Below are 23,836 nucleotides of genomic sequence, written 5' to 3' on the forward strand. Positions count from 1 at the left end.
TCTTAGTTTTCAGCATGTTGAGCTTTAAGCCAATGTTTTTACTCTCCTCTTTCACTTTCGTCAAGAGACTCTTTAGTTCTTCTTCACTTTTTGACATAAGTAGGGTGTCATCTGCATATCTGGGGTTATTGATATTTCTCCTGGCAATCTTGATTCCAGCTTGTGCTTCTTCCAGCCCAGCATTTCTCATGATGTACTCTGCATAAAAGTTTAATAAGCATGGTGACAAATATACAGCCTTGATGTACTCCTTTTCCTATTTGGAACCGGTCTGTTGTTCCATGTCCAGTTCTAACTGTTGCTTCCTGACCTGCATATAGGTTTCTCAAGAGGCAGGTCAGGTGGTCTGGTAGTCACATCTCTTTCAGAATTTTGCACAGTTTATTGTGATCCACACAGTCAAAGGCTTTGGCATAATCAATAAAGCAGAAATAGATGTTTTCTGGAACTCTCTTGCTTTTTTGATGATCCAGCGGATGTTAGCAATTTGATCTCTGGTTCCTCTGCCTTTTCTAAAACCAGCTTGGACATCTGAAAGTTCACGGTTCATGTATTGCTGAAGACTGGCTTGGAGAATTTTGAGCATTACTTTACTAGCATGTAACAGAAACAGAAGATATTAAGAAGAGGTGGCAAGAATACACAGAAGAACTATACAAAAAAGATCTTCATGACCAAGATGATCATGATGGTGTGATCACTCACCTAGAGCCAGACATCCTGAAATGTGAAGTCAAGTGGGCCGTAGAGAGCATCACTATGAACAAAGCTAGTGAGGTGATGGAATTCCAATGGAGCTATTTCAAATCCTGAAAGATGATGCTATGGAAGTGCTACACTCAATATGCCAGCAAGTGTGGAAAACTCAGCAGTGGCCACAGTACTGGAAAAGGTGAGTTTTCATTCCAGTTCCAAAGAAAGGCAATGACAAAGAATGCTCAAACTACCGCACAACTGCACTCATCTCACATGCTAGTAAAGTAATGCTCAAAATTCTCCAAGCCAGGCTTCAGCAATATGTGAACTGTGAACTTCCAGATGTTCAAGCTGGTTTTAGAAAAGGCAGAGGAACCAGAGATCAAATTGTCAACATCCGCTGGATCATGGAAAAAACAAGAGAATTCCAGAAAAACATCTATTTCTGCTTTATTGACTATGCCAAAGCCTTTGACTGTGTGGATCACAATAAACTGTGCAAAATTCTGAAAGAAATGGGAATACCAGAGCACCTGACCTGCCTCTTGAGAAATCTGTATGAAGGTCAGGAAGCAACAGTTAGAACTGGACATGGAACAACAGACTGGTTCCAAATAGGAAACGGAGTACGTCAGGCTGCATATTGTCACCCTGCTTATTTAACTACTGTGCAGAGTACATCATGAGAAATGCTGGGCTGGAAGAAGCACAAGCTGGAATCAAGATTGCCAGGAGAAATATCAATAACCCCAGATATGCAGATGACACCACCCTTATGGCAGAAAGTGAAGAGGAACTAAAACATCTCTTGATGAAAGTGAAAGAGGAGAGTGAAAAAGTTGGCTTAAAGCTCAACATTCAGAAAATGAATATCATGGCACCTGGTGCCATCACTTCATGGGAAATAGATGGGGAAACAGTGGAAACAGTGTCAGCCTTCATTTTTTTGGCTCCAAGATCACTGCAGATGGTGACTCCTTGGAAGGAAAGTTATGACCAACCTAGATAGCATATTCAAAAGCAGAGACATTACTTTGCCAACTAAGGTCCGTCTAGTCAAGGCTATGGTTTTTCCAGTGGTCATGTATGGATGTGAGAATTGGACTGTGAAGAAAGCTGAGTGCCGAAGAATTGATGCTTTTGAACTCTGGTGTTAGAGAAGACTTGCAAGTCCCTTGGACTGCAAGGAGATCCAACTAGTCCATCCTAAAGGAGATCAGTCCTAGGTGTTCTTTGGAATGAATGATGCTGAAGGTGAAACTCCAGTACTTTGGGCACCTCATGTGAAGAGTTGACTCATTGGAAAAGACTCTGATGCTGGGAGGGATTGGGGGCAGGAGGAGAAGGGGAAGACAGGATGAGATGGCTGGATGGCATCACCGACTCAATGGATGTGAGTCTGAGTGAACTCCAGGCATTGGTGATGGACATGGAGGCCTGGCGTGCTGCAATTCATGGGGGCGCAAAGAGTCAGACACGACTAAGTGACTGAACTTACTAGCGTGTGAGATGAGTGCAATTGTGCGGGAGTTTGAGCATTCTTTGGCATTGCCTTTCTTTGGGATGGCTTCCCTGGTGGCTCAGAGGTTAAAGCATCTGCCTGCAATGCGGGAGACGTGGGTTCAATCGCTGGGTTGGGAAGATCCCCTGGAGAAGGAAATGGCAACCCACGCCAGTACTCTTGCCTGGAGAATCCCATGGATGGAGGAGCCTGTTGTGCTATAGTTCACAGGGTCGCAAAGAGTTGGACACGATTTAGCGACCTCACTTTCAGTTTCACTTTCTTTGGGATTGGAATGAAAACTGACCTTTTCCAGTCCTGTGGTCACTGCTGAGTTTTCCAAATTGGCTGGCATATTAAGTGCAGCACTTTCACAGCATCATCTTTTAGGATTTGAAGTAGCTCAACTGGAATTCCATCACCTCCGCTAGCTTTGTTCGTAGTGATGCTTTCTAAAGCCCACTTGACTTCACATTCCAGGATGTCTGGCTCCAGGTGAGTGATCACACCATTGTGATTATCTTGGTCATGAAGATCTTTTTAGTACAGTTTTTCTGTGTTTTCTTGCCACCTCTTCTTAATATCTTCTGCTTCTGTTAAGTCCCTACCATTTCTATCCTTTATCGAGCCCATCTTTGCATGAAATGTTCCCTTGGTATCTCTATTTTCTTGAAGAGATATCTAGTCTTTCCCATTCTATTGTTTTCCCCTATTTCTTTGCATTGATCGCTGAGGAAGGGTTTCTTATCTCTCCTTGCTCTTCTTTGAAACTCTGCATTCAAATGGGTATATCTTTCCTTTTCTCCTTTGCTTTTGGCTTTCTTTCTTTTCACAGCTATGTGTAAGGCCCCCTCAGGCAACCATTTTGCTTTTTTCATTTCTTTTTCTTGTGGATGGTCTTGATTCCTGTCTCCTATGCAATGTCATGAACTTCCGTCTATAGTTCATCAGGCACTCTGCCTATCAGATATAGTCCCTTAAATCTATTTCTCACTTCCACTGTATAATCATAATGGATTTGATTTAGGTCATACCTGAATGGTCTAGTGTTTTTCTCCACTTTTTTCAATTTAAGTCTGAATTTGACAATAAGGACTTCATGATCTTAGCCACAGTCAGTTCCTGGTCTTGTTTTTGCTGACTGTATAGAGCTTCTTCATCTTTGGCTGCAGAGAATATAATCAATCTGATTTCGATGTCAACCATCTGGTGATGTCCATGTGTAGAGTCTTCTCTTGTGTTGTTGGAAGAGGGTGTTTGCTATGACCAGTGCGTTCTCTTGGCAGAACTCTATTAGTTTTTGCCCTGCTTCATTCTGTACTCCAAGGCCAAATTTGCCTGTTACTCCAGGTGTTTCTTGACTTCCTACTTTTGCGTTCCAGTCCCCTATAATGAACAGGACATCTTTTTGGGGTGTCAGTTCTAGAAGGTCTTGTAGGTCTTCATAGAACTGTTCAACTTCAGCTTCTTCAGGATTACTGGTTGGAGCATAGACTTGGATTACTGTAATATTGAATGGTTTGCCTTAGAAATGAACAGAGATCATTCTGTTGTTTTTGAGATTGCACTTTAGATACTTTAAAAATACATTAAAAGATTTTCACAGGAAATAAAAAGTGGAGTGGATGCGGTTTATATTATTTTACGAAGTAAGGACTTAACCTTAGGAAATTTACTTGAAGTCGTATAACTAGTAAATGATGGTTGATTCAAGGATCCTGACTTCAGTCTATCTGAGTCCAATACCCGTGTATGTCCTTCTTCTCTGCATGATCTCCCTGCTTCTCTTCAGAAGCAAATGGAAGCCCACTCCAGTGTTCTTGCGTGGGAAATCCCATGGACAGAGGAGCCTGGTGGGCTACAGTCCATGGGGTCAGAAAAGAATTGGATATCACTGAGCGACTAAGCAACAATAGCAAAGTGCTTAGTACAGTCTTTGTACAGTATGAGACTCAGTACCATAGGGTAGGCTAAGTGATTATTGTGGGAAATATTGATACTATCTGACACTGGCATCTTAAAATCTCCATATCCATGCCAGTTCCCTTTCATCAGCTGGGTTATATCCCAATGATTCTTCTCTTTGTGTGTTTCAGGTGTTATTTCAATTTTTATTGAAGATACTGCAGACCTAAACAATCTTTTCTATTTATTATATCTGAAATCCAGTTACAAGCCCTGCATGGGGACTCTGATTGCTCCTCAGTGGGTGATAACGGCAGCACACTGCTTCTTACCGTAAGTGGTGGGGAATGTTCTACTCTATTAAGGCTTCCAGGCTGGGGCTCAGCACGCCTGTGGAAATTCTATAGAACTTGTGCTAGTCAGGAAGTCTTAATGATTTGATGGTAAAAGGGAGCTCAAGTACACAGATAAAATTTAACTACACATTCTTATGTTTAACATGTCCAGAAAGGAAACAGTTTTATGGTATAGTACAATATTTCATATACACAGAAAAATAAACCTGCATTTTTAAGATTCATCCAAAACTGTTAGATGTAACTGTATTTCATTTTTCATTGCTGTATAATTTTTCAATGTGAATGTCACCCAGTTTGGTTCATTCTTTTCTTGATAGATGTTTCAGTTATTTCTAGCTTTCTGCTATTTTGAAGTATTACTGTAAACATACTTGTACCATGTACCTTAGAACTTATTCTTATATATGTATCTGTGAGAGATATTCTGTATCTATATATGTATTGGTATCACAACATTTGTATCGGTAAGTATACCTGTTGGTATATAAATAGAATATATAATAAAGAGTGGAATTTCTTGGTTGTAGAGCTTGCAGATGTTTATTTGTACACACCTTCCAGCAATTTATGAGTTCTTCCAACACTGGGTATTGTCAAGCTCTTTAATTTTTTTGCTGGTTAACTGTCAATTATCCTAATGGTGTTACTTGACTAGTAGTGATGAACAACATCCTCCCACCCTCTCCTCCTCTTCCTTCTCCTGACAATAATGTATCTTTTGGGAAATACTCTCTTTTGTCTTTTAAACTTTTGTGTATTATAAAAATACTGCTTCATAGGATTTCTATAAGTGCTCTAGATATTACTCGTTTGTCAGTTATACATGTTGAAAATATCTTCTACTCTGTGGCTTTATCTTCTCTTTAGGGTATATTTTCATGCATAAGAGTTCTTAATGTAAAAAAAGAGAGAGAATATATAAATAAATAAATATTTATAAATAATAAATTTTATATATATATATATATATATATATATATATATATAAAATAGAAACCCACATGGTACTTTGCAACTAACATTTAAGACATATATTCAAACATCTAAAGCATGCAAGCTTTCAGTGAAAAAAATAAGTGATTCATTAATATAAAAAGAGTTCTTTTTTTTTTATTTTATTTTATTTTTTTTTAGATTTTATTTATTTTATTTATTTATTTATTTATTTATTTATTTTCATGCATTCCCAAACATGAACCCCCCTCCCACCTCCCTCCCCATAACATCTTTCTGGGTCATCCCCATGCACCAGCCCCAAGCATGCTGCATCCTGCGTCAGACATAGACTGGCGATTCAATTCACATGATAGTATACATGTTAGAATGTCATTCTCCCAAATCATCCCACCCTCTCCCTCTCCCTCTGAGTCCAAAAGTCCGTTATACACATCTGTGTCTCTTTCCCTGTCTTGCATACAGGGTCGTCATTGCCATCTTCCTAAATTCCATATATATGTGTTAGTATACTGTATTGGTGTTTTTCTTTCTGGCTTACTTCACTCTGTATAATCGGCTCCAGTTTCATCCATCTCATCAGAACTGATTCAAATGAATTCTTTTTAACGGCTGAGTAATACTCCATTGTGTATATGTACCACAGCTTTCTTATCCATTCATCTGCTGATGGACATCTAGGTTGTTTCCATGTCCTGGCTATTATAAACAGTGCTGCGATGAACATTGGGGTACATGTGTCTCTTTCAATTCTGGTTTCCTCGGTGTGTATGCCCAGAAGTGGGATTGCTGGGTCATAAGGTAGTTCTATTTGCAATTTTTTAAGGAATCTCCACACTGTTTTCCATAGTGGCTGTACTAGTTTGCATTCCCACCAACAGTGTAGGAGGGTTCCCTTTTCTCCACACCCTCTCCAGCATTTATTGCTTGCAGATTTTTGGATCGCAGCCATTCTGACTGGTGTGAAGTGGTACCTCATTGTGGTTTTGATTTGCATTTCTCTAATAATGAGTGATGTTGAGCATCTTTTCATGTGTTTGTTAGCCATCCGTATGTCTTCTTTGGAGAAATGTCTATTTAGTTCTTTGGCCCATTTTTTGATTGGGTTGTTTATTTTTCTGGAGTTGAGCTGCAGAAGTTGCTTGTATATTTTTGAGATTAGTTGTTTGTCAGTTGCTTCATTTGCTATTATTTTCTCCCATTCAGAAGGCTGTCTTTTCACCTTGCTTATATTTTCCTTTGTTGTGCAGAAGCTTTTAATTTTAATTAGATCCCATTTGTTTATTTTTGCTTTTATTTCCAGAATTCTGGGAGGTGGATCATAGAGGATCCTGCTGTGATTTATGTCTGAGAGTGTTTTGCCTATGTTCTCCTCTAGGAGTTTTATAGTTTCTGATCTTACATTTAGATCTTTAATCCATTTTGAGTTTATTTTTGTGTGCGGTGTTAGAAAGTGATCTAGTTTCATTCTTTTACAAGTGGTTGACCAGTTTTCCCAGCACCACTTGTTAAAGAGATTGTCTTTACTCCATTGTATATTCTTGCCTCCTTTGTCAAAGATAAGGTGTCCATATGTGTGTGGATTTATCTCTGGGCTTTCTATTTTGTTCCATTGATCTATATGTCTGTCTTTGTGCCAGTACCATACTGTCTTGATGACTGTGGCTTTGTAGTAGAGCCTGAAGTCAGGCAAGTTGATTCCTCCAGTTCCATTCTTCTTTCTCAAGATTGCTTTGGCTATTCGAGGTTTTTGTATTTCCATACAAATCTTGAAATTATTTGTTCTAGTTCTGTGAAAAATGTGGCTGGTAGCTTGATAGGGATTGCATTGAATTTGTAAATTGCTTTGGGTAGTATCCTCATTTTCACTATATTGATTCTTCCAATCCATGAACATGGTATATTTCTCCATCTATTAGTGTCCTCTTTGATTTCTTTCATCAGTGTTTTATAGTTTTCTATATATAGGTCTTTAGTTTCTTTAGGTAGATATATTCCTAAGTATTTTATTCTTTTCGTTGCAATGGTGAATGGAATTGTTTCCTTAATTTCTTTTTCTACTTTCTCATTATTCGTGTATAGGAATGCAAGGGATTTCTGTGTGTTGATTTTATATCCTGCAACTTTACTATATTCATTGATGATCTCTAGTAATTTTCTGGTGGAGTCTTTAGGGTTTTCCATGTAGAGGATCATGTCATCTGCAAAGAGTGAGAGTTTACTTCTTCTTTTCCAATTTGGATTCCTTTTATTTCTTTTTCTGCTCTGATTGCTGTGGCCAAAACTTCCAGAACTATGTTGAATAGTAGCGGTGAAAGTGGACACCCTTGTCTTGTTCCTGACTTTAGGGAAATGCTTTCAATTTTTCACCACTGAGGATAATGTTTGCTGTGGGTTTGTCATAGATAGCTTTTATTATGTTGAGGTATGTTCCTTCTATTCCTGCTTTCTGGAGAGTTTTTATCATAAATGGATGTTGAATTTTGTCAAAGGCCTTCTCTGCATCTATTGAGATAATCATATGGTTTTTATTTTTCAATTTGTTAATGTGGTGAATTACATTGATTGATTTGCGGATATTGAAGAATCCTTGCATCCCTGGGATAAAGCCCACTTGGTCATGGTGTATGATCTTTTAATGTGTTGTTGGATTCTGATTGCTAGAATTTTGTTGAGGATTTTTGCATCTATGTTCATCAGAGATATTGGCCTGTAGTTTTCTTTTTTGTGACATCTTTGTCAGGTTTTGGTATTAGGGTGATGGTGGCCTCATAGAATGAGTTTGGAAGTTTACCTTCCTCTGCAATTTTCTGGAAGAGTTTGAGTAGGGTAGGTGTTAGCTCTTCTCGAAATTTTTGGTAGAATTCAGCTGTGAAGCCATCTGGACCTGGGCTTTTGTTTGCTGGAAGATTTCTGATTACAGTATCAATTTCCGTGCTTGTGATGGGTCTGTTAAGATTTTCGATTTCTTCCTGGTTCAGTTTTGGAAAATTGTACTTTTCTAAGAATTTGTCCATTTCTTCCACGTTGTCCATTTTATTGGCATACAACTGCTGATAGTAGTCTCTTATGATCCTTTGTATTTCTGTGTTGTCTGTTGTGATCTCTCCATTTTCATTTCTAATTTTATTGATTTGATTTTTCTCTCTTTGCTTCTTGATGAGTCTGGCTAATGGTTTGTCAATTTTATTTATCCTTTCAAAGAACCAGCTTTTGGCTTTGTTGATTTTTGCTATGGTCTCTTTTGTTTCTTTTGCATTTATTTCTGCCCTAATTTTTAAGATTTCTTTCCTTCTACTCACTCTGGGGTTCTCCAACTCTTCCTTTTCTAGTTGCTTTAGTTGTAGAGTTAGGTTATTTATTTGACTTTTTCTTGTTTCTTGAGGTATGCCTGTATTGCTATGAACTTTCCTCTTAGCACTGCTTTTATAGTGCCCCACAGGTTTTGGGTTGTTGTGTTTTCATTTTCATTAGTTTCTATGCATATTTTGATTTCTTTTTTGATTTCTTCTGTGATTTGTTGGTTATTCAGAAGTGTGTTGTTCAACCTCCATATGTTGGAATTTTTAATAGTTTTTCTCCTGTAATTGAGATCTAATCTTAATGCATTATGGTCAGAAAAGATGCTTGGAATGATTTCGATTTTTTGAATTTATCAAGTTTAGATTTATGGCCCAGGATGTGATCTATCCTGGAGAAGGTTCCATGAGCACTTGAAAAAAGGTGAAATTCGTTGTTTTGGGGTGAAATGTCCTATAGATATCAATTAGGTCTAACTGATCTAATGTATCATTTAAAGTTTGTGTTTCTTTGTTAATTTTCTGTTTAGTTGATCTGTCCATAGGTGTGAGTGGGGTATTAAAGTCTCCCACTATCATTGTGTTATTGTTGATTTCCCCTTTCATACTTGTTAGCATTTGTCTTACATATTGCGGTGCTCCTGTATTGGGTGCATATATATTTATAATTGTTATATCTTCTTCTTGGATTGTTCCTTTGATCATTATGTAGTGGCCTTCTTTGTCTCTTTTCACAGCCTTTGTTTTAAAGTCTATTTTATCGGATATGAGTATTGCCACTCCTGCTTTCTTTTGGTCTCTATTCGCGTGGTATATCTTTTTCCAGCCCTTCACTTTCAGTCTGTATGTGTCCCTTGTTTTGAGGTGGGTCTCTTGTAAGCAGCATATAGAGGGGTCTTGTTTTTGTATCCATTCGGCCAGTCTTTGTCTTTTTGGTTGGGGCGTTCAACCCATTTACGTTTAAGGTAATTATTGATAAGTATGATCCCGTTGCCATTTACTTTATTGTTTTGGGTTCGGGTTTATACACCCTTTCGTGTTTCCTGTCTAGAGGATATCCTTTAGAATTTGTTGGAGAGCTGGTTTGGTGGTGCTGAATTCTCTCAGCTTTTGCTTGTCTGTAAAGCTTTTGATTTCTCCTTCGTATTTGAATGAGATCCTTGCTGGGTACAGTAATCTGGGCTGTAGGTTATTGTCTTTCATCACTTTAAGTATGTCTTGCCATTCCCTCCTGGCCTGAAGAGTTTCTATTGACAGATCAGCTGTTATCCTTATGGGAATCCCCTTGTGTGTTATTTGTTGTTTTTCCCTTGCTGCTTTTAATATTTGTTCTTTGTGTTTGATCTTTGTTAATTTGATTAATATGTGTCTTGGGGTGTTTCGCCTTGGGTTTATCCTATTTGGGACTCTCTGTGTTTCTTGGACTTGGGAGATTATTTCCTTCCCCATTTTAGGGAAGTTTTCAACTATTATCTCCTCAAGGATTTTCTCATGATCTTTCTTTCTGTCTTCTTCTTCTGGGACTCCTATAATTCCGAATGTTGGAGCGTTTCATATTGTCCTGGAGGTCTCTGAGATTGTCCTCGTTTCTTTTAATTCGTTTTTCTTGTTTCCTCTCTGATTCATTTATTTCTACCATTCTATCTTCTATTTCACTAATCCTATCTTCTGCCTCTGTTATTCTGCTATTTGTTGCCTCCAGAGTGTTTCTGATCTCATTTATTGCGTTATTCATTATATTTTGACTCTTTTTATTTCTTCTAGGTCCTTGTTAAACCTTTCTTGCATCTTCTCAATCCTTGTCTCTAGGCTATTTATCTGTGTTTCCATTTTGATTTCAAGATTTTGGATCATTTTCACTATCAATATTCGGAATTCCTTCTCCGGTAGATTCCCTACTTCTTCCTCTTTTGTTTGATTTGGTGGGCAACTCTCCTGTTCCTTTACCTGCTGAGTATTCCTCTGTCTCTTCATCTTGGTTATATTGCTGCGTTTGGGGTGGCCTTTTTATATTCTGATAATTTGTGGAGTTCTCTTTATTATGGAGCTTCCTCACTGTGGGTGGGGTTCTATCAGTGGCTTGTCAAGGTTTCCTGGTTAGGGAGGCTTGTGTTGGAGTTTTGGTGGGTGGAGCTGGGTTTCTTCTCTCTGGAGTGCAGTGGAGTGACCCGTAATGGGTTATGGGACATCAAAGGTATTGGGATAATTTTGAGCTGCCTGTATATTGAGGCTCAGGGGAGTGTTCCTGTGTTGCTGGAGAATTTGCGTGGTATGTCTTGTTTTGGAACTTGTTGGCCCTTGGGTGGAGCTTGGTTTCAGTGTAGGTATGAAGGCTTTTGATGAGCTCCTATTGCTTAATGTTCCCTGAATTCAAGAGTTCTCTAATGTTTTCAGGCTTTGGGTTTAAGCTTCCTGCTTCTGGTTTTCAGTTTTATTTTCACAGTAGCCTCTAGACTTCTCCATCTATACGGCACCGATGATAAAACATCTAGGTTAAAGATGAAAAGTTTCTCCACCTTGAGGGACACTCAGAGAGGTTCACTGAGTTACAAGGAGAAGAGAAGATGGAGGGGTAGTTAGAGGTAACTGGAATGAGATGTGGTGAGATCAAGAGAGGAGAGAGCAAGCTAGCCAGTAGTCACTTCCTTATGTGCGCTCTATAGTCTGGACCGCTCAGAGGTATTTACAGAGTTATACGGGGAAGAGGAGAGGGAGGAAGTAGACAGAGGTGACCAGGAGGATAAGAGAGAGGAATGAGTAGGAGAGAGGCAAATCCTGCCAGTAACCAGTTCCTTAGGTGTTCTCTACCGTCTGGAACACACAGAGATTCACAGAGTTGGATAGAGAAGAGATGGGGAGAAAAGAGACAGAGGCCACCTGGTGGAGAAAAAGGAGAGGCCAGAGGAGGAGAGAGTGGACAAGCCAGTAATCTTGCTCTCGGGTAAACTTGGGTAGTGAAGTTTGGGTTTTTAAATGTACAAAATTGACAACAAAGATTAAAAATCTGGAGTAGAGGTTGGATTTTCAAAGATACAATATTAAAGAAAAGCAGAAGGAAAAAGGAAGAAAGAAAAAAAAAGAATTATTAAAAAACAAACAAACAAACAAAAACAAAACAAAACACCAACAACCATCCAAAGAGTATATATGGTGTTTGCCTTAAAAAAAAAAAAGTCTTTTTTTTTTTTAAATAGTAATACTAGGTTATAGAAATAAAAATTAGAGGAGAAATAGAAGATTTAACAATTAAAAAAAGCTCGGAAAAAAAAGAAAAAAAATGCAAAAGGCAAAAAAAAAAACAAGAATGATTTTAAAAATATTAAAAAATTAAAGATATATCTGGCTCTTCTCTGATGTTATGGGCCGTGTGGGCTCACTTCCAAGGTGGTTCCCTCTGTTTAACTTCTTCTGTTTGCTGGTTTTAGGCTCACTAGTTCAGTCGCGCTGTGGGGAGGGGGATGCTGCAAACAAATAGCACTGTCGTGTGTACACAGTATCTCTGCCCCGCTTGACCTGTCCTTTCTCGCGGCGCACAAACCGCTCCGGCTCTACGATGCTCAGCCGGGAACCGTCTGGGGCCGGCCCTAGGCTGCGTGCACTTCCCCGGTCCAAGCCGCTCAGGTTCGGCCCTCAGGCAGCCCTCAGAGGCACAAATGCAGCTGGGACTGCGCTTTGTGCCCTTCCCAGGTCCGAGTAGCTCAGGAGTTTGGCGAGCGCAGTTGCCGCGGCTTGTCACCTTTTCCGCCGCTGCCGCTCAGCTCTCTGGGTGGACCGCTGGCGCACCCCGTGAGGCAGACTGTGACTGTCCAGCACCCCCAGAAGTCTTAGCAAAGGAGCCTGCTTGCAGTTAGGTAAGTAAAGTCTCTCCGGGTCTGCAATTGCCCTTTCCAGTCCTTATGGCTCTGGCTGCCTGTCCCCGGCGGGGAATGGTCTGCAGCCGGCTTTTCCGTTCCGTCCTTTGTTCTGTGCTGGGTCCTGGCGGTGTCTTATGTTCGAGCTTTTCGCGTGGTAGCTATCCCACAGTCTGGGTTGCTAGCCCAAGTTAGATCGTTCTGGTGGAGCGTGGGGCGTTCCTGCCCGATTCTTGCAAAGCACTGCAGCCCGCGCCTCCCGCGCGTCCCTGCCCTGCCCCCACTTCCCAATGGCGGATGCAGGCGTCTGTGCTGCTTTTCCGCTGGGAGAGTTACTGGTGGGCTTGTAATCTCTTGGTTTTAATTATTTATCTATTTTTCCTTCCTGTTATGTTGCCCTCTGTGTTTCCAAGGCTCGCCACAGACTCGGCAGGGAGAGTGTTTCCTGGTGTTTGGAAACCTCTCTTCTTAAAATTCCCTTCCCGGGACGGGCTTCCCTTCCCGGGACGGAGCTCCCTCCCCACCTCCTTTGTCTCCTTTTTCGTCTTTTATATTTTTTCCTACCTGATTTTGAAGACAATGGTCTGCTTTTCTGGTTGCCTGATGTCCTCTGCCAGCCTACAGAAGTTGTTTTGCGGAGTTTGCTCGGCGTTGAAATGTTCTTTTGAGGAATTTGTGAGGGAGAACGTGATCTTCCCGTCCTATTCCTCCGCCATCTTTCCCTCCCCCCTAAAAAGAGTTCTTAACTTCAGTATAATTAAATTTAAAACTTGAATTTTCAGTCTTTATTTGTGGTTGTTGATCATTGTGCCTAGTTGAAAATATCTTTTATGATCATAGGCAGAAAGATATTCCTTTACATTTACTTCTAAAGATTTTAAAGCTTTGACTTTAATATTTAAATTTTTTGTGTAACTTGGAATTGATTTTTGTGAATGATGTGAAGTAGGGATCCAATTTTATTTTTTTTCAACATATTGAGCAAAATATCCAAATATCACTTGTAAGTAGTCCCTTCTTTCGCCACTGATCCACAGTATCTGTTTGTCATCTGTCGAATCTCCATCTGTACATGGGTCTGTTTCTGGGCTGTCGTTGCTGTTCCATTGGTTTCTTTATTATAGGCCACAGTGCCTTAATAATTGTGACTTTATCATAGTTTGTGATGTGTGATGTGGTTGGCCAGCCATCTTATTCTTCATCAGGAATGCTTAGGAATTCTTTTACATAAATTTAAAAATCAACTTGTTGCATTCTATGAAAAATTCTATTGGGATTTATTTGGAAATGCTTTGACTTTTTATGTCAGTTGGACAGTAATATCACTAGTTATTAAAGAAATGCAAATCAAAACCACAATGAGATATCACCTCATACCTGTCAGAATGGTAATCATGAAAAAATGTACAAATAACAAATGTTGGAGAGGATGTGGAGAAAAGAGGACTCATATACACTATTTGTGGGAATGTAAATTGGTGTGCCAGTGTGGAAAACATTATGGAATTTCTCAAAAAACTAAAAATAAAACTGTAACATGATCCAGCAATTCCATTCCTGGGCAAATATCCAGAAAAAATGAAAACAGTAATTTAAAAAGATACATGCACCCCTGATGTTCATAGAAGCATGATTTACAGTAGCCAAGATATAGAAGCAACCCAAGTGTCCATCGACAGTTGAATGGATAAAGAAATTGTGATATATATATCTCCACATATATATATTCAGTGAGAAGTTGCTGAGCCATAAACAAAAGGAATTCTGCCATTTGCAGCAATGTCGATGGACCTGGAGAATATTATGCTTAGTCAAAGAAGTCAGAGAAAGACAAGTACGATACGATTCCACTTAAATGTGGAATCCAAAAGATAATCCAAATGAGTATATATGTAACACAGAAACAGACTCCCAGATAGAGAAAAAAAGCTGGGATTTACCAGAGGGGAAACAGGTGGAGGAAGGGGAAATTAGGGGTATGGCATTAACAGATACAGACTACTGTGTTTGAAATAGATATGCAACAAGGATATATTGTATAGAATAGGGAATTACAGCCATTACCTTTTAATGACTATGAATGGAGAATAATCTGTAAAAATACGGAGTCACTATCTTGTACACTTGAAACTAATATAATATTGTAAATCAAATATACTTCAATAAAAAGGAGTAAAATAAAATTTCCACTTGATTAAATCTTCCATTTGTAAGTTTAGCATTTTGGGAGTGAATTTTCTAAATTTTTCCAAATTAAAAAAATGTTTTGATAAGAGAAACTTCTTCCACTGTTGGTTGATGGGGATGTGAATTGGTGTAGCCATAATAGAAAGCAGCATGGAGGTTCCTTAAAAGATTAAAAGTAGAGTTACCATATAACCTAGCAATCCTACTCCTGGGCATATATCCAAAAGACAAAAACTCTAATTCTAAAAGATATATGCACCCCATTGTTCATAGCAGCATTATTTATTGTACAATAGTCAAGATGTGGAAGCAATCGAAATGTCCAGTGACAGAGAATAGATAAAGAAGATGTGGTATAGCAATATAAAATGGAATATTCAGTCCAGTTCAGTCGCTCAGTCGTGTCCGACTCTTTGTGACCTCACGAATCACAGCACACCAGGCCTCCCTGTCCATCACCAACTCCCGGAGTTCACTCAAACTCCATCGAGTTGGTGATGCCATCCAGCCATCTCATCCTCTGTCCCCTTCTCCTCCTGCCCCCAATCCCTCCCAGCATCAGTCTTTTCCAATGAGTCAGCTCTTCTCATGAGGTGGCCAAAGTACTGGAGTTTCATACTCAGCCATAAAACAGAATGAAATAATGCCATTTGCAGCAACATGAGTGGACCTGGAGATTATCACACTAAGTAAGTCAAAGACAAAGATCACGGGATATCGCTTATTGTGGATTCTAAAAAAATGATACAAATGAACTTATATAAAAATCAGAAATAGATCTACAGACGTAGAAAACAAACTTATGGTTATCAAAGGGGAAATGTAAGGAGGGATAAATGAGGAATTTTGGATTAACAGATACACACTACCGTTTTGTGGTCTGAGAATGTGATCTATGTGATACTGATTCTTTGAAAATCATTGAGACTTAGTTTTGGGACTAGTATGGAGTCAGTTTTTATAAATGTTTCTTGTGTGGTTGAAAGAAAGTGTACTCTCTAATTTTATGGGTGAAGGTTTTATGTATGTTAAGTATATCCAGTATATCAAACTTTTAAATTATGTAGTTCAAATCTTCTGTATCCTTTCTAACTTTTTTTTTTTTTGGCTTGATACCAGGAAATGAGAGGATTGTGTTGAAATTATTCCTCTGTGTTAGTAGACTGGTCAAAATAGTTCTATTAATTTATTTTTATTACTTTTTGTTTTTTAAAAATATATTTTAGGCTATTTTATTTGGTATCTATAAATTTAGGTACATTTATAAATTTAGGTACTTGGTACATTCCTGGTAAAATCAAACCTGTTATTATATGTCATTTCTTTCTCTCATACAGTTAGTATGTTTTATCTTAAAGCCTATTTTTGTCAGCTTTTAATACACCAACCTGGTTTTCTTTTGGTTAGTGTTGCCCTGGTATATCATGTTTATATCTTTTCTTTTCAAACATTCTGTATCCTTTTGATTTAAGCATGTATCTTAATTTATATATAGCAGGACTTAAAAAAAATGTAATACTGTATTTGTCTTTTAATTGGTGAATTTAGGCCATTTGTGGTTATTTTGGTTATTGCTATATTTATATTTGCTTTTTAGCTATTTTGAATTTCTACTGTATTTTGTTTGGATAAAAAATACTTTTGCTTTCTTCTTATATTAGTAATTTAGATAACTTTAAATTTTCCTTTTTTCTATTCTTTCAGTTATTACTTTGTAAATTTTAATGGCTTCCCTGGTGGCTCAGCTGGTAAAGAATCCACTTGCAATGCAGGGCACCTAGGTTTGATCCCTGGGTTGTGAAGATCCCCTGGAGAAGGGAACGGCTACCCGCTCTAGTATTCTGGCCTGGAGAATTCCATGGACTGTATAGTCCATGGGGTCACAAAGAGTAGGACATGACTGACTTTCACTTTTCAAATTTTAATATGAATATTTAATAAAGTCTTAAGTTAAACAATATCCTAATGCTCATCCTAAAATCCTTCTCAGTTACTTTCCCTCATATTTCTCAGAGGCATCTACTATTCTGGTACTTTTTCACTGTAATTTAGCTTTCTGAAACATTATTTATTTAATTTTTGGTTGTGCTGGGTCTTCTTTGCTGCAAGTGGGCTTTCTCTAGTTGCAGTGAATGGGGGCTGCCCTTTGTTGCAGTGCGTGGGTTTCTCGCTGTGGAGCATGGGCTCTAGAGCACAGTAGTTGTGTACAGGCTCAGTTGTCCCGCGGCATGTGCCATCTTCCCGGACCAGGGATCACACTGGTGTCTCCCGCATTGTCAGATGGATTCTTTACCACTGAGCCATCAGGAAAGCCCTCCTCCACATCATAGAGTTGTTTTAAGCTGAAATTCACTTACCATAATTTGCCCAAGAATCATCTGTTTACTTATGAATTTTCTTCAATATAAGCAGACTTCTAAATTATAAATATATATTACGATGCTGTTGTTGTTCAGTTGCAAAGCTGTGTCTGACTCTTTGCAATCCCATGGACTGGAGCATGCCAAGCTCCCCTTCCTTCACTATTTTCTGGAGTTTACTTAAACTCCATGTCCATTGAGTCAGTGATGCTATCTAACCATCTCATCCTTTGCTGTCCCCTTCTCCCAGCATGAGGGTCTTTTCCAGTGACTTGACTCTGCGTCAGGTGGCCAAAGTATTGGAGCTTCAGCTTCAGCATCAGCCCGTCCAATGGATATTCAAGATTGATTTCCTTTAGGATTGACTAGTTTGATCTCTTTGTAGTCCAAGGCACTCTCAAGAGTCTTCTCCAGCACTACAGTTTTATCTTATAAACTCCCAACAGAGTGGCAAGAATAGATTGAGACAAATTATACTGCTGTTAGGAGACAAATAAATTTAGCATTTGAGATTGCAGCAGAAAAGTGGTGTTCAGTACCGATATGGTATTTATTTTACTGTTATGGTTGGAGAGATCCCTGAGTGGGAGACTCAGGGGTCTCAGAGAAGTGTCTGAATTTAGAATCTTGAGCCATGTTAGTGAGTGGATTTCAACTGGATCTCAGTGGAACATCCAGTATTTTTGACTCTTATTCTTGTTAAAGACCATCAGAAAACCCTGTTAATTCAGTGAATTTTTGATTGAGATGAGTAGAGCATAACATATTTGGATGATCCTCCCTAGCTTTAAAATATTTCAACTCTCTAAGCTGTTAATTATTTCATTTGTACAATCTCATATTTTCTGTTTACCCCTAATACCCAAAGAAGTCCACTTACAGAAACTACTTTCAGAGAAGCCTTGGCTATCCACTTGTGCACTTCTTTCAGCTATTTCTGGGTGTCAAATTGAAGCTTCTACCTGGAAATATGCTTAAATTGGAGACCAAGCTATTATATGCTTAAGTCCTGGAGGTACCATTCACATTATAGTCTGGGTTAATGGCAACCATAAAGACGGCTGAGTGCTGAAGAATTGATGCTTTCAAACTGTGGTGTTGGAAAAGACTCTCGAGAGTCCCTTGGACAGCAAGGAGATCAAACCAGTCAGTCCTAAAGGAAATCAACCCTGAATATCCATGAGAAAGACTAATGCTGAAGCTGAAACTCCAATACTTTGGCCACCTGATGTGAAGAGCTGATTCATTGGAAAAGACCCTGATGCTGGGAAAGACTGAGGGTAGGAGAAGGAGGTAACAGAAAATGAGATGATTGTATAGGATCATCAACTCAATAGACATAAGTTGGAGCAAACTCTGGGAGACAGTGAAGGATAGGGAAGCCTGGCGTGCTGCAGTGCCTGGGGTTGCAAAGAGCTGGACATGACCAAGCAACTGAACAACAACAATGGCAACCCACTACATTTTATGGCAGACACCCTACATGACCACAAGTGGTAGCTATGCATAAAGGTGTAGATGGACAAAGATGAGAGGAGGTTAAATGGATTACTACGGAAGGAAAGTGCATATGACTGTGTGTGTGTGTGAGGGAGATAGAAAGAAAGAGAGAGAGATTAGCCTTGTGATATGTGATAGTAGATAGTATCAACCTTTTTCCTCTCCATTTTCCAGAGATCTCCAGGTTATCTTAACTGGTGGAGCCATCACTTTTCAAGAGTTAATTGGGGAGATTCTGCCTTATGAGGAGGTCATCATTCACCCAAACTTCACTTTTACTTCTCCTAAAAATGATCTTATGCTGATAAAGTTGTCTGTGCCTCTCACCTTCTTCTCTGCCAGCATGTTTCAGTTGCCTGTTTCCAATTCAAGTGACGTTGCAGATTGCTTGGTTTACACCTGGCTGGAGGATAAAAGACCTTTTGGTGAGTGACTGTCAAAAAAGAATAATTAGCTGTATTCTTGGATATGTTCACATCTTCGGGATCTCTGAGGAGTCAGGGGAAAGAATTGGAACTAATTTTTAAGCATCCAGTTGTAACGGTAGAAATAGAGCAATGGTGTCAGCTCTTTAGAATAGAAGGGGTCATCTCCTTTAGGGCTTTGGGAATCCTAAATCAATGTGTTGCGTGTATGTATCACATCGGTACACACTGCAGAGGGCTGCGCCTCAGGGATTTATGTTTGAGTTTTGGTTCTGCCATTTATTATATGATTACTGAAAGATCCTTTAACTTCTCTGAATCTTAATTTGCAAATTGATGAAAGTCATATTTTTCCTTTACCTGCCTATCAGTGATATGGTTATCGCTTACAGCAATGATAGATGCTACCATTTGCTGAACACTAATTATGTCCCAGGCACTAAGCATCCTGTATGTATTATTCAGTCATCATCATATATCATGTAGATCAGTTTTCTTAGGATTTATATCTTATAAATGAGGAAACTGAGACTCAGGGAGGTTAACTAGTTGTCCAGAGTCATAAACTTTGTGATGGCAGAGCTTGGATTCAGATATTGTTTGGAGTGTCTTGGTTGGTACCACACCTTGGTGCTGATCGTCTTCAAAGGTGATAAATAAACAGGAGGATGTATTTAATCCATGATCTATTCCTTCAGTTCTTTCTCTGCAGTCCATTCTAACTGAAAAGAAGCCCGGATGGAGACGGAGGCAAAATACCTTATGAAAATGAAAATAGGAATGAAAGTCTCCTTTATTTATTATGCTTAGGAAATAGAAGAAGTTACCTGCAGAGCTTCATGACTGAACTGAGTGCTGATTCGGTCTGCAGAACATTACTGCATAAAACGTTCTTTGAAGACTTGTTCTGTGTGGGACACTTAAGAAAAAACACAGATGAATGCCAGGTAACCTTTCTCATTTCATTTGCCCATAAGCTCAGTCTCTGTTCTTTCTCTTTGTCTTTGTGTCTCTGTTACCTCTCATCCTTCATGAGGGTCTGTATTTTGCAGACAGACTGAGAGCTCAGAGAGTAAAGGGCTGAAGAATGATGACTCTGTCTCCTCCATCCTGTGTGAGAGATGAGAGAAATAGATTGTTGGGGAGTGTAAGGCTGTCTTCCAGCTACCATTTTGAAATTTCTGTCCAGGGATGACTGGGAGGTAGTGGTGGTTAATGCAGTGGAAAGCTTTCACACTGTTGTATCCCAGGTCCTTTTGCATGGCAGATATAGTGGCCTTTGCTTTTGTTCAAGAGTTGACAAATTTCCAGGTGGGAAGAAGTTCTGATCCCCTCTGTTCTGTCTGGCAGGTGACCACAGCTGCACCAGCCACATGTGACAATAAATTACAAGGAATTATGTCTTGGACAACTGGATGTTTTCTGACAGATCATTCTGCTGTCTTCACTAACATCTACAGCCACATTCCATGGATCAAGAGCATTATTTCTACATAAGCTGATTCGCAACTCCACTGATAGCCTCCCTACATCCCAGCTGATCCATGGAAACCACTTTCTGTATCTTAGTCCCAATTTTTCCTAGGATCTAGGCTTGAGTGGAGTTTTAAAAGAAATCATTGATGACTCCTGGGTGTTGACATTTCTCTAGTTTCTTTAACTACTTCTTTGCTTATTCCCAGCTCATGAACAAGTGTCTATAACATTGAAAACAGGATGCTGGTCTCAAGAAGTGTAGTCCTCGATTATACAGAGTGAAGTAAGCCAGAAAAAAAACCACCAATACCGTATACTAACACATATATACAGAATTTAGAACGATAGCAATGACGACCCTGTATGCAAGACAGCAAAAAAGACACAGATGTGTATAGCGGACTTTTGGACTCAGAGGGAGAGGGAGAGGGTGGGATGATGTGGGAGAATGGCATTGAAACATGTATACTATCATGTAAGAATCGAATCGCCAGTCTATGTCTGATGCAGGATACAGCATGCTTGGGGCTGGTGCACGGTGATGACCCAGAGAGATGTTACGGGAGGGAGGTGGGAGGGGGTTCATGTTTGGGAACGCATGTACGCCCGTGGTGGATTCATGTCAATGTATGGCAAAACCAATACAGTATTGTAAAGTAAAATAAAGTAAAAATAAAAATTAAAAAAAAAAAAGAAGTGTAGTCCTACCAACTCAGATACTTCTGTTAAAATACTGCCTGTTTTAACCTAAGGACACAGAAGACAAGTAGATATGAGGAACAATAACTCCTAGGAGTCTGTTTGGGCACGATGCAAACTACATACCTGAGCAGTAATTTGCTGAAATTAGTTAGATGATTTAGTAATTCTTCTAGTGACCAAATGTCTTCTGGGTGAGTGAGAGACAGAGAGAGTGTATGTGTGTGTGGGTGTTGTAGTTAATATTTCCATTACCTACTTAAAAGATCTGTGAAATCAAAATTTTCTGAGGTTTGCTGAGGTAACCCATAGGTCAGTTTAATTTTGGAATATGGATTTATATGAATTTTGTAATTCATATTACAAATATCAAGGATTTCATAAGTGGTTGGATTGGTTTTTTTCCAATGTATTTTCCTTCCAATACATTTTCCTTTCTTACAGGGAAATGCAGTAGTGAAATTCATGAGGATTTTGGCTGAGAGATTTTATTTATGACCCTGAATGCATTCTCTAGGCCATGCATATATTTGTGAGCACACGCTTTTATTCTCAAGCACACCCCAAAGACACTTGTTTGTTGTTCCACAAATATATTCTCCACATATCAAGTGTCATTAATCCATGATAGAGTAAACTGATTTTGATCTAAAATTTGCTAATTTTTATATAAAATACTGAGTGATCAAGAAATTTTAGTATCTGAAGTATAAAGCACATATTTATTTTGTCCAATGCAGTGAAATATTGGGATTCTTTTGTTTAAACTGCTGATTGATATAAATTGCTTACTTTCACATAGCTTCTCAAAATCAAAGCCATTATTCCTTTTAGGACTATCATGGTGATCAGAGATAATGTGCTAAGTATATTGGAATACATAGGAGGCATTCAGGAATTGGCAACAGTTAGTAATTTTAACAATTTCCAACTGTTTCATTTTTTGTTGCCTACTTAATTCCTACTCCTTAATTCTTTCCTCCTTTCTCTGGCCTCATTGTTACAGTTCTCAATGTCTTTGTCCCCCTGCAGTTGTTCTGGATTGAATCAGGCCCTCTACTTGCAGCCCTGTCTTATTGATTGCATCACTGATACTTCAACCATTAGGCATTTTTGCTTCTTCATATCTTCTGACTTTGGATTTTCCTGGTATGAATTGCCTTCTTTCTATCTCACCTTGCTCTCCAATGTAAAAAGGAAAGGGTAAATCATTGCCTCTCTCTATATATATTTATCTGTGAATGAATGTGCTTCCTTGGTGGCTCAGATGGTAAAGAATCTGCTGCAATGGGAAAGATCCAGGTTTGATCCCCGGGTCAGAAAGATCCTCTGGAGAAGGAAATGGCAACCCACTTCAGTATTCTTGCCTGGAAAAACCCATGGACAGAGAAGCCTGGTGGGCTACAGTCCATGGGGTCACAAAGAGTCAGACACAACTGAGAGACTAACACATGAACAGTTAATCTACTAATTTGTGGAGAGTGTGAATACTTTCTACTTATCCAGTCGATTTCTTCTAAACTCAATTCTGTATATGAAAGAAAGTGAAAGCATTAGTCACTCATTCCTGTCTCACTCTTTGCAAGGCTATGGACTGTAGCCCACCAGGCTCCTCTGTCCTTAGGATTCTCAGCAAGAACAGTAGAGTGATCTCCCATATCACAGGCAGATTCTTTACCATCTGAGCCATCAAGGAAGACCCAATCTTGCATATGGTTGCAAAGCCTTTTCATTTCTGTCCCACATTTAACTTGGTTTATCAGTAGCTTCAGGTAGCCTCTGCCCTGTCTTCCCTCCACCTCCCTCTCCTGACGTATCCACCAGTCACTGTTGTATTCCCTTTCTGGTTCCTTTTTCTCTTTCCATGGATTGGGGTTAATATCCCACAACCTTCTCTTTAGCTTAGGTCTGTTGCACTTAAATGGACCGCTGATACAAAACAGCAGATTTCAATGTGGTAAATGAAAAACACAACAAAAATGGGAACATGAAGGATGGGCCTGGTCAGGCGGCTGGTTCTCCTCTGCAGTGTGGAGGAGAGCTATCTTGCCTCCAGCCTTCTGATTCAATCATGTCTGATCTTTAGCTCATGAGAGAGATCACCTTTCATGGGTCTATAACTTATAGATTATTTCAAAGATCCTTTCTGAACTCATGTGTAAATGTTGCCTATTAACTTCTATTTATCTCCAATTTATTCTGTTTTTATTTATTTATCTTAGACCCATTCCAGTGTCCTAAAGAGTTCATTCCAAAATCTGATTATGTGTCTTCGTTTCTGTTGGTTCCCTTGGTAAACTATTCTACTTGCACCACCTCTATTATTACCACATACTTGCCGACTTTTGCAGACTTCTGACATCACATCTTTCCGTCCTCAGTCCACCTTCTTCTTCGGAAATATGTGAGGGATGATATGCAGTAGATTGTGGTCCCTTTATTAGAATTGACAGACTATGTAAATTTAGAAAATAATTGGGCTTTGGCTTTTAGATTTATTTGATATACAAAATGAAAGCATTAAACCTGTGGATGCTGTGGTTGCCTTCCCAGCATCCACTTTTCCCTCTCCTCTATTATGTCATTTATCGTGCGCTAGGGATGTGACCTGCTTGTCCCAAGCT

General features: G+C 39.1%; 1 protein-coding gene across 1 annotated transcript in view; it reads left to right on the top strand.

Annotated features, from left to right (window-relative positions):
* LOC101109961 (serine protease 58-like) overlaps positions 1 to 21,206 on the top strand; it is a 31,146-nt gene extending 9,940 nt beyond the window's left edge. The window contains exons 3-6 of the mRNA XM_042249314.2: positions 4,294 to 4,435; positions 18,787 to 19,037; positions 19,848 to 19,984; positions 20,388 to 21,206. Coding sequence (XP_042105248.1) covers positions 4,294 to 4,435; positions 18,787 to 19,037; positions 19,848 to 19,984; positions 20,388 to 20,534 — 677 coding nt within the window. The 3' untranslated portion in view covers positions 20,535 to 21,206. The remainder of the gene's footprint in view (positions 1 to 4,293; positions 4,436 to 18,786; positions 19,038 to 19,847; positions 19,985 to 20,387) is intronic.
* The last annotated feature ends 2,630 nt before the right edge of the window (positions 21,207 to 23,836 follow it).

Source organism: Ovis aries, chromosome 4 (assembly GCF_016772045.2).
Source record: "Ovis aries strain OAR_USU_Benz2616 breed Rambouillet chromosome 4, ARS-UI_Ramb_v3.0, whole genome shotgun sequence".
In the NCBI taxonomy this organism is placed as follows: Eukaryota; Metazoa; Chordata; class Mammalia; order Artiodactyla; family Bovidae; genus Ovis; species Ovis aries.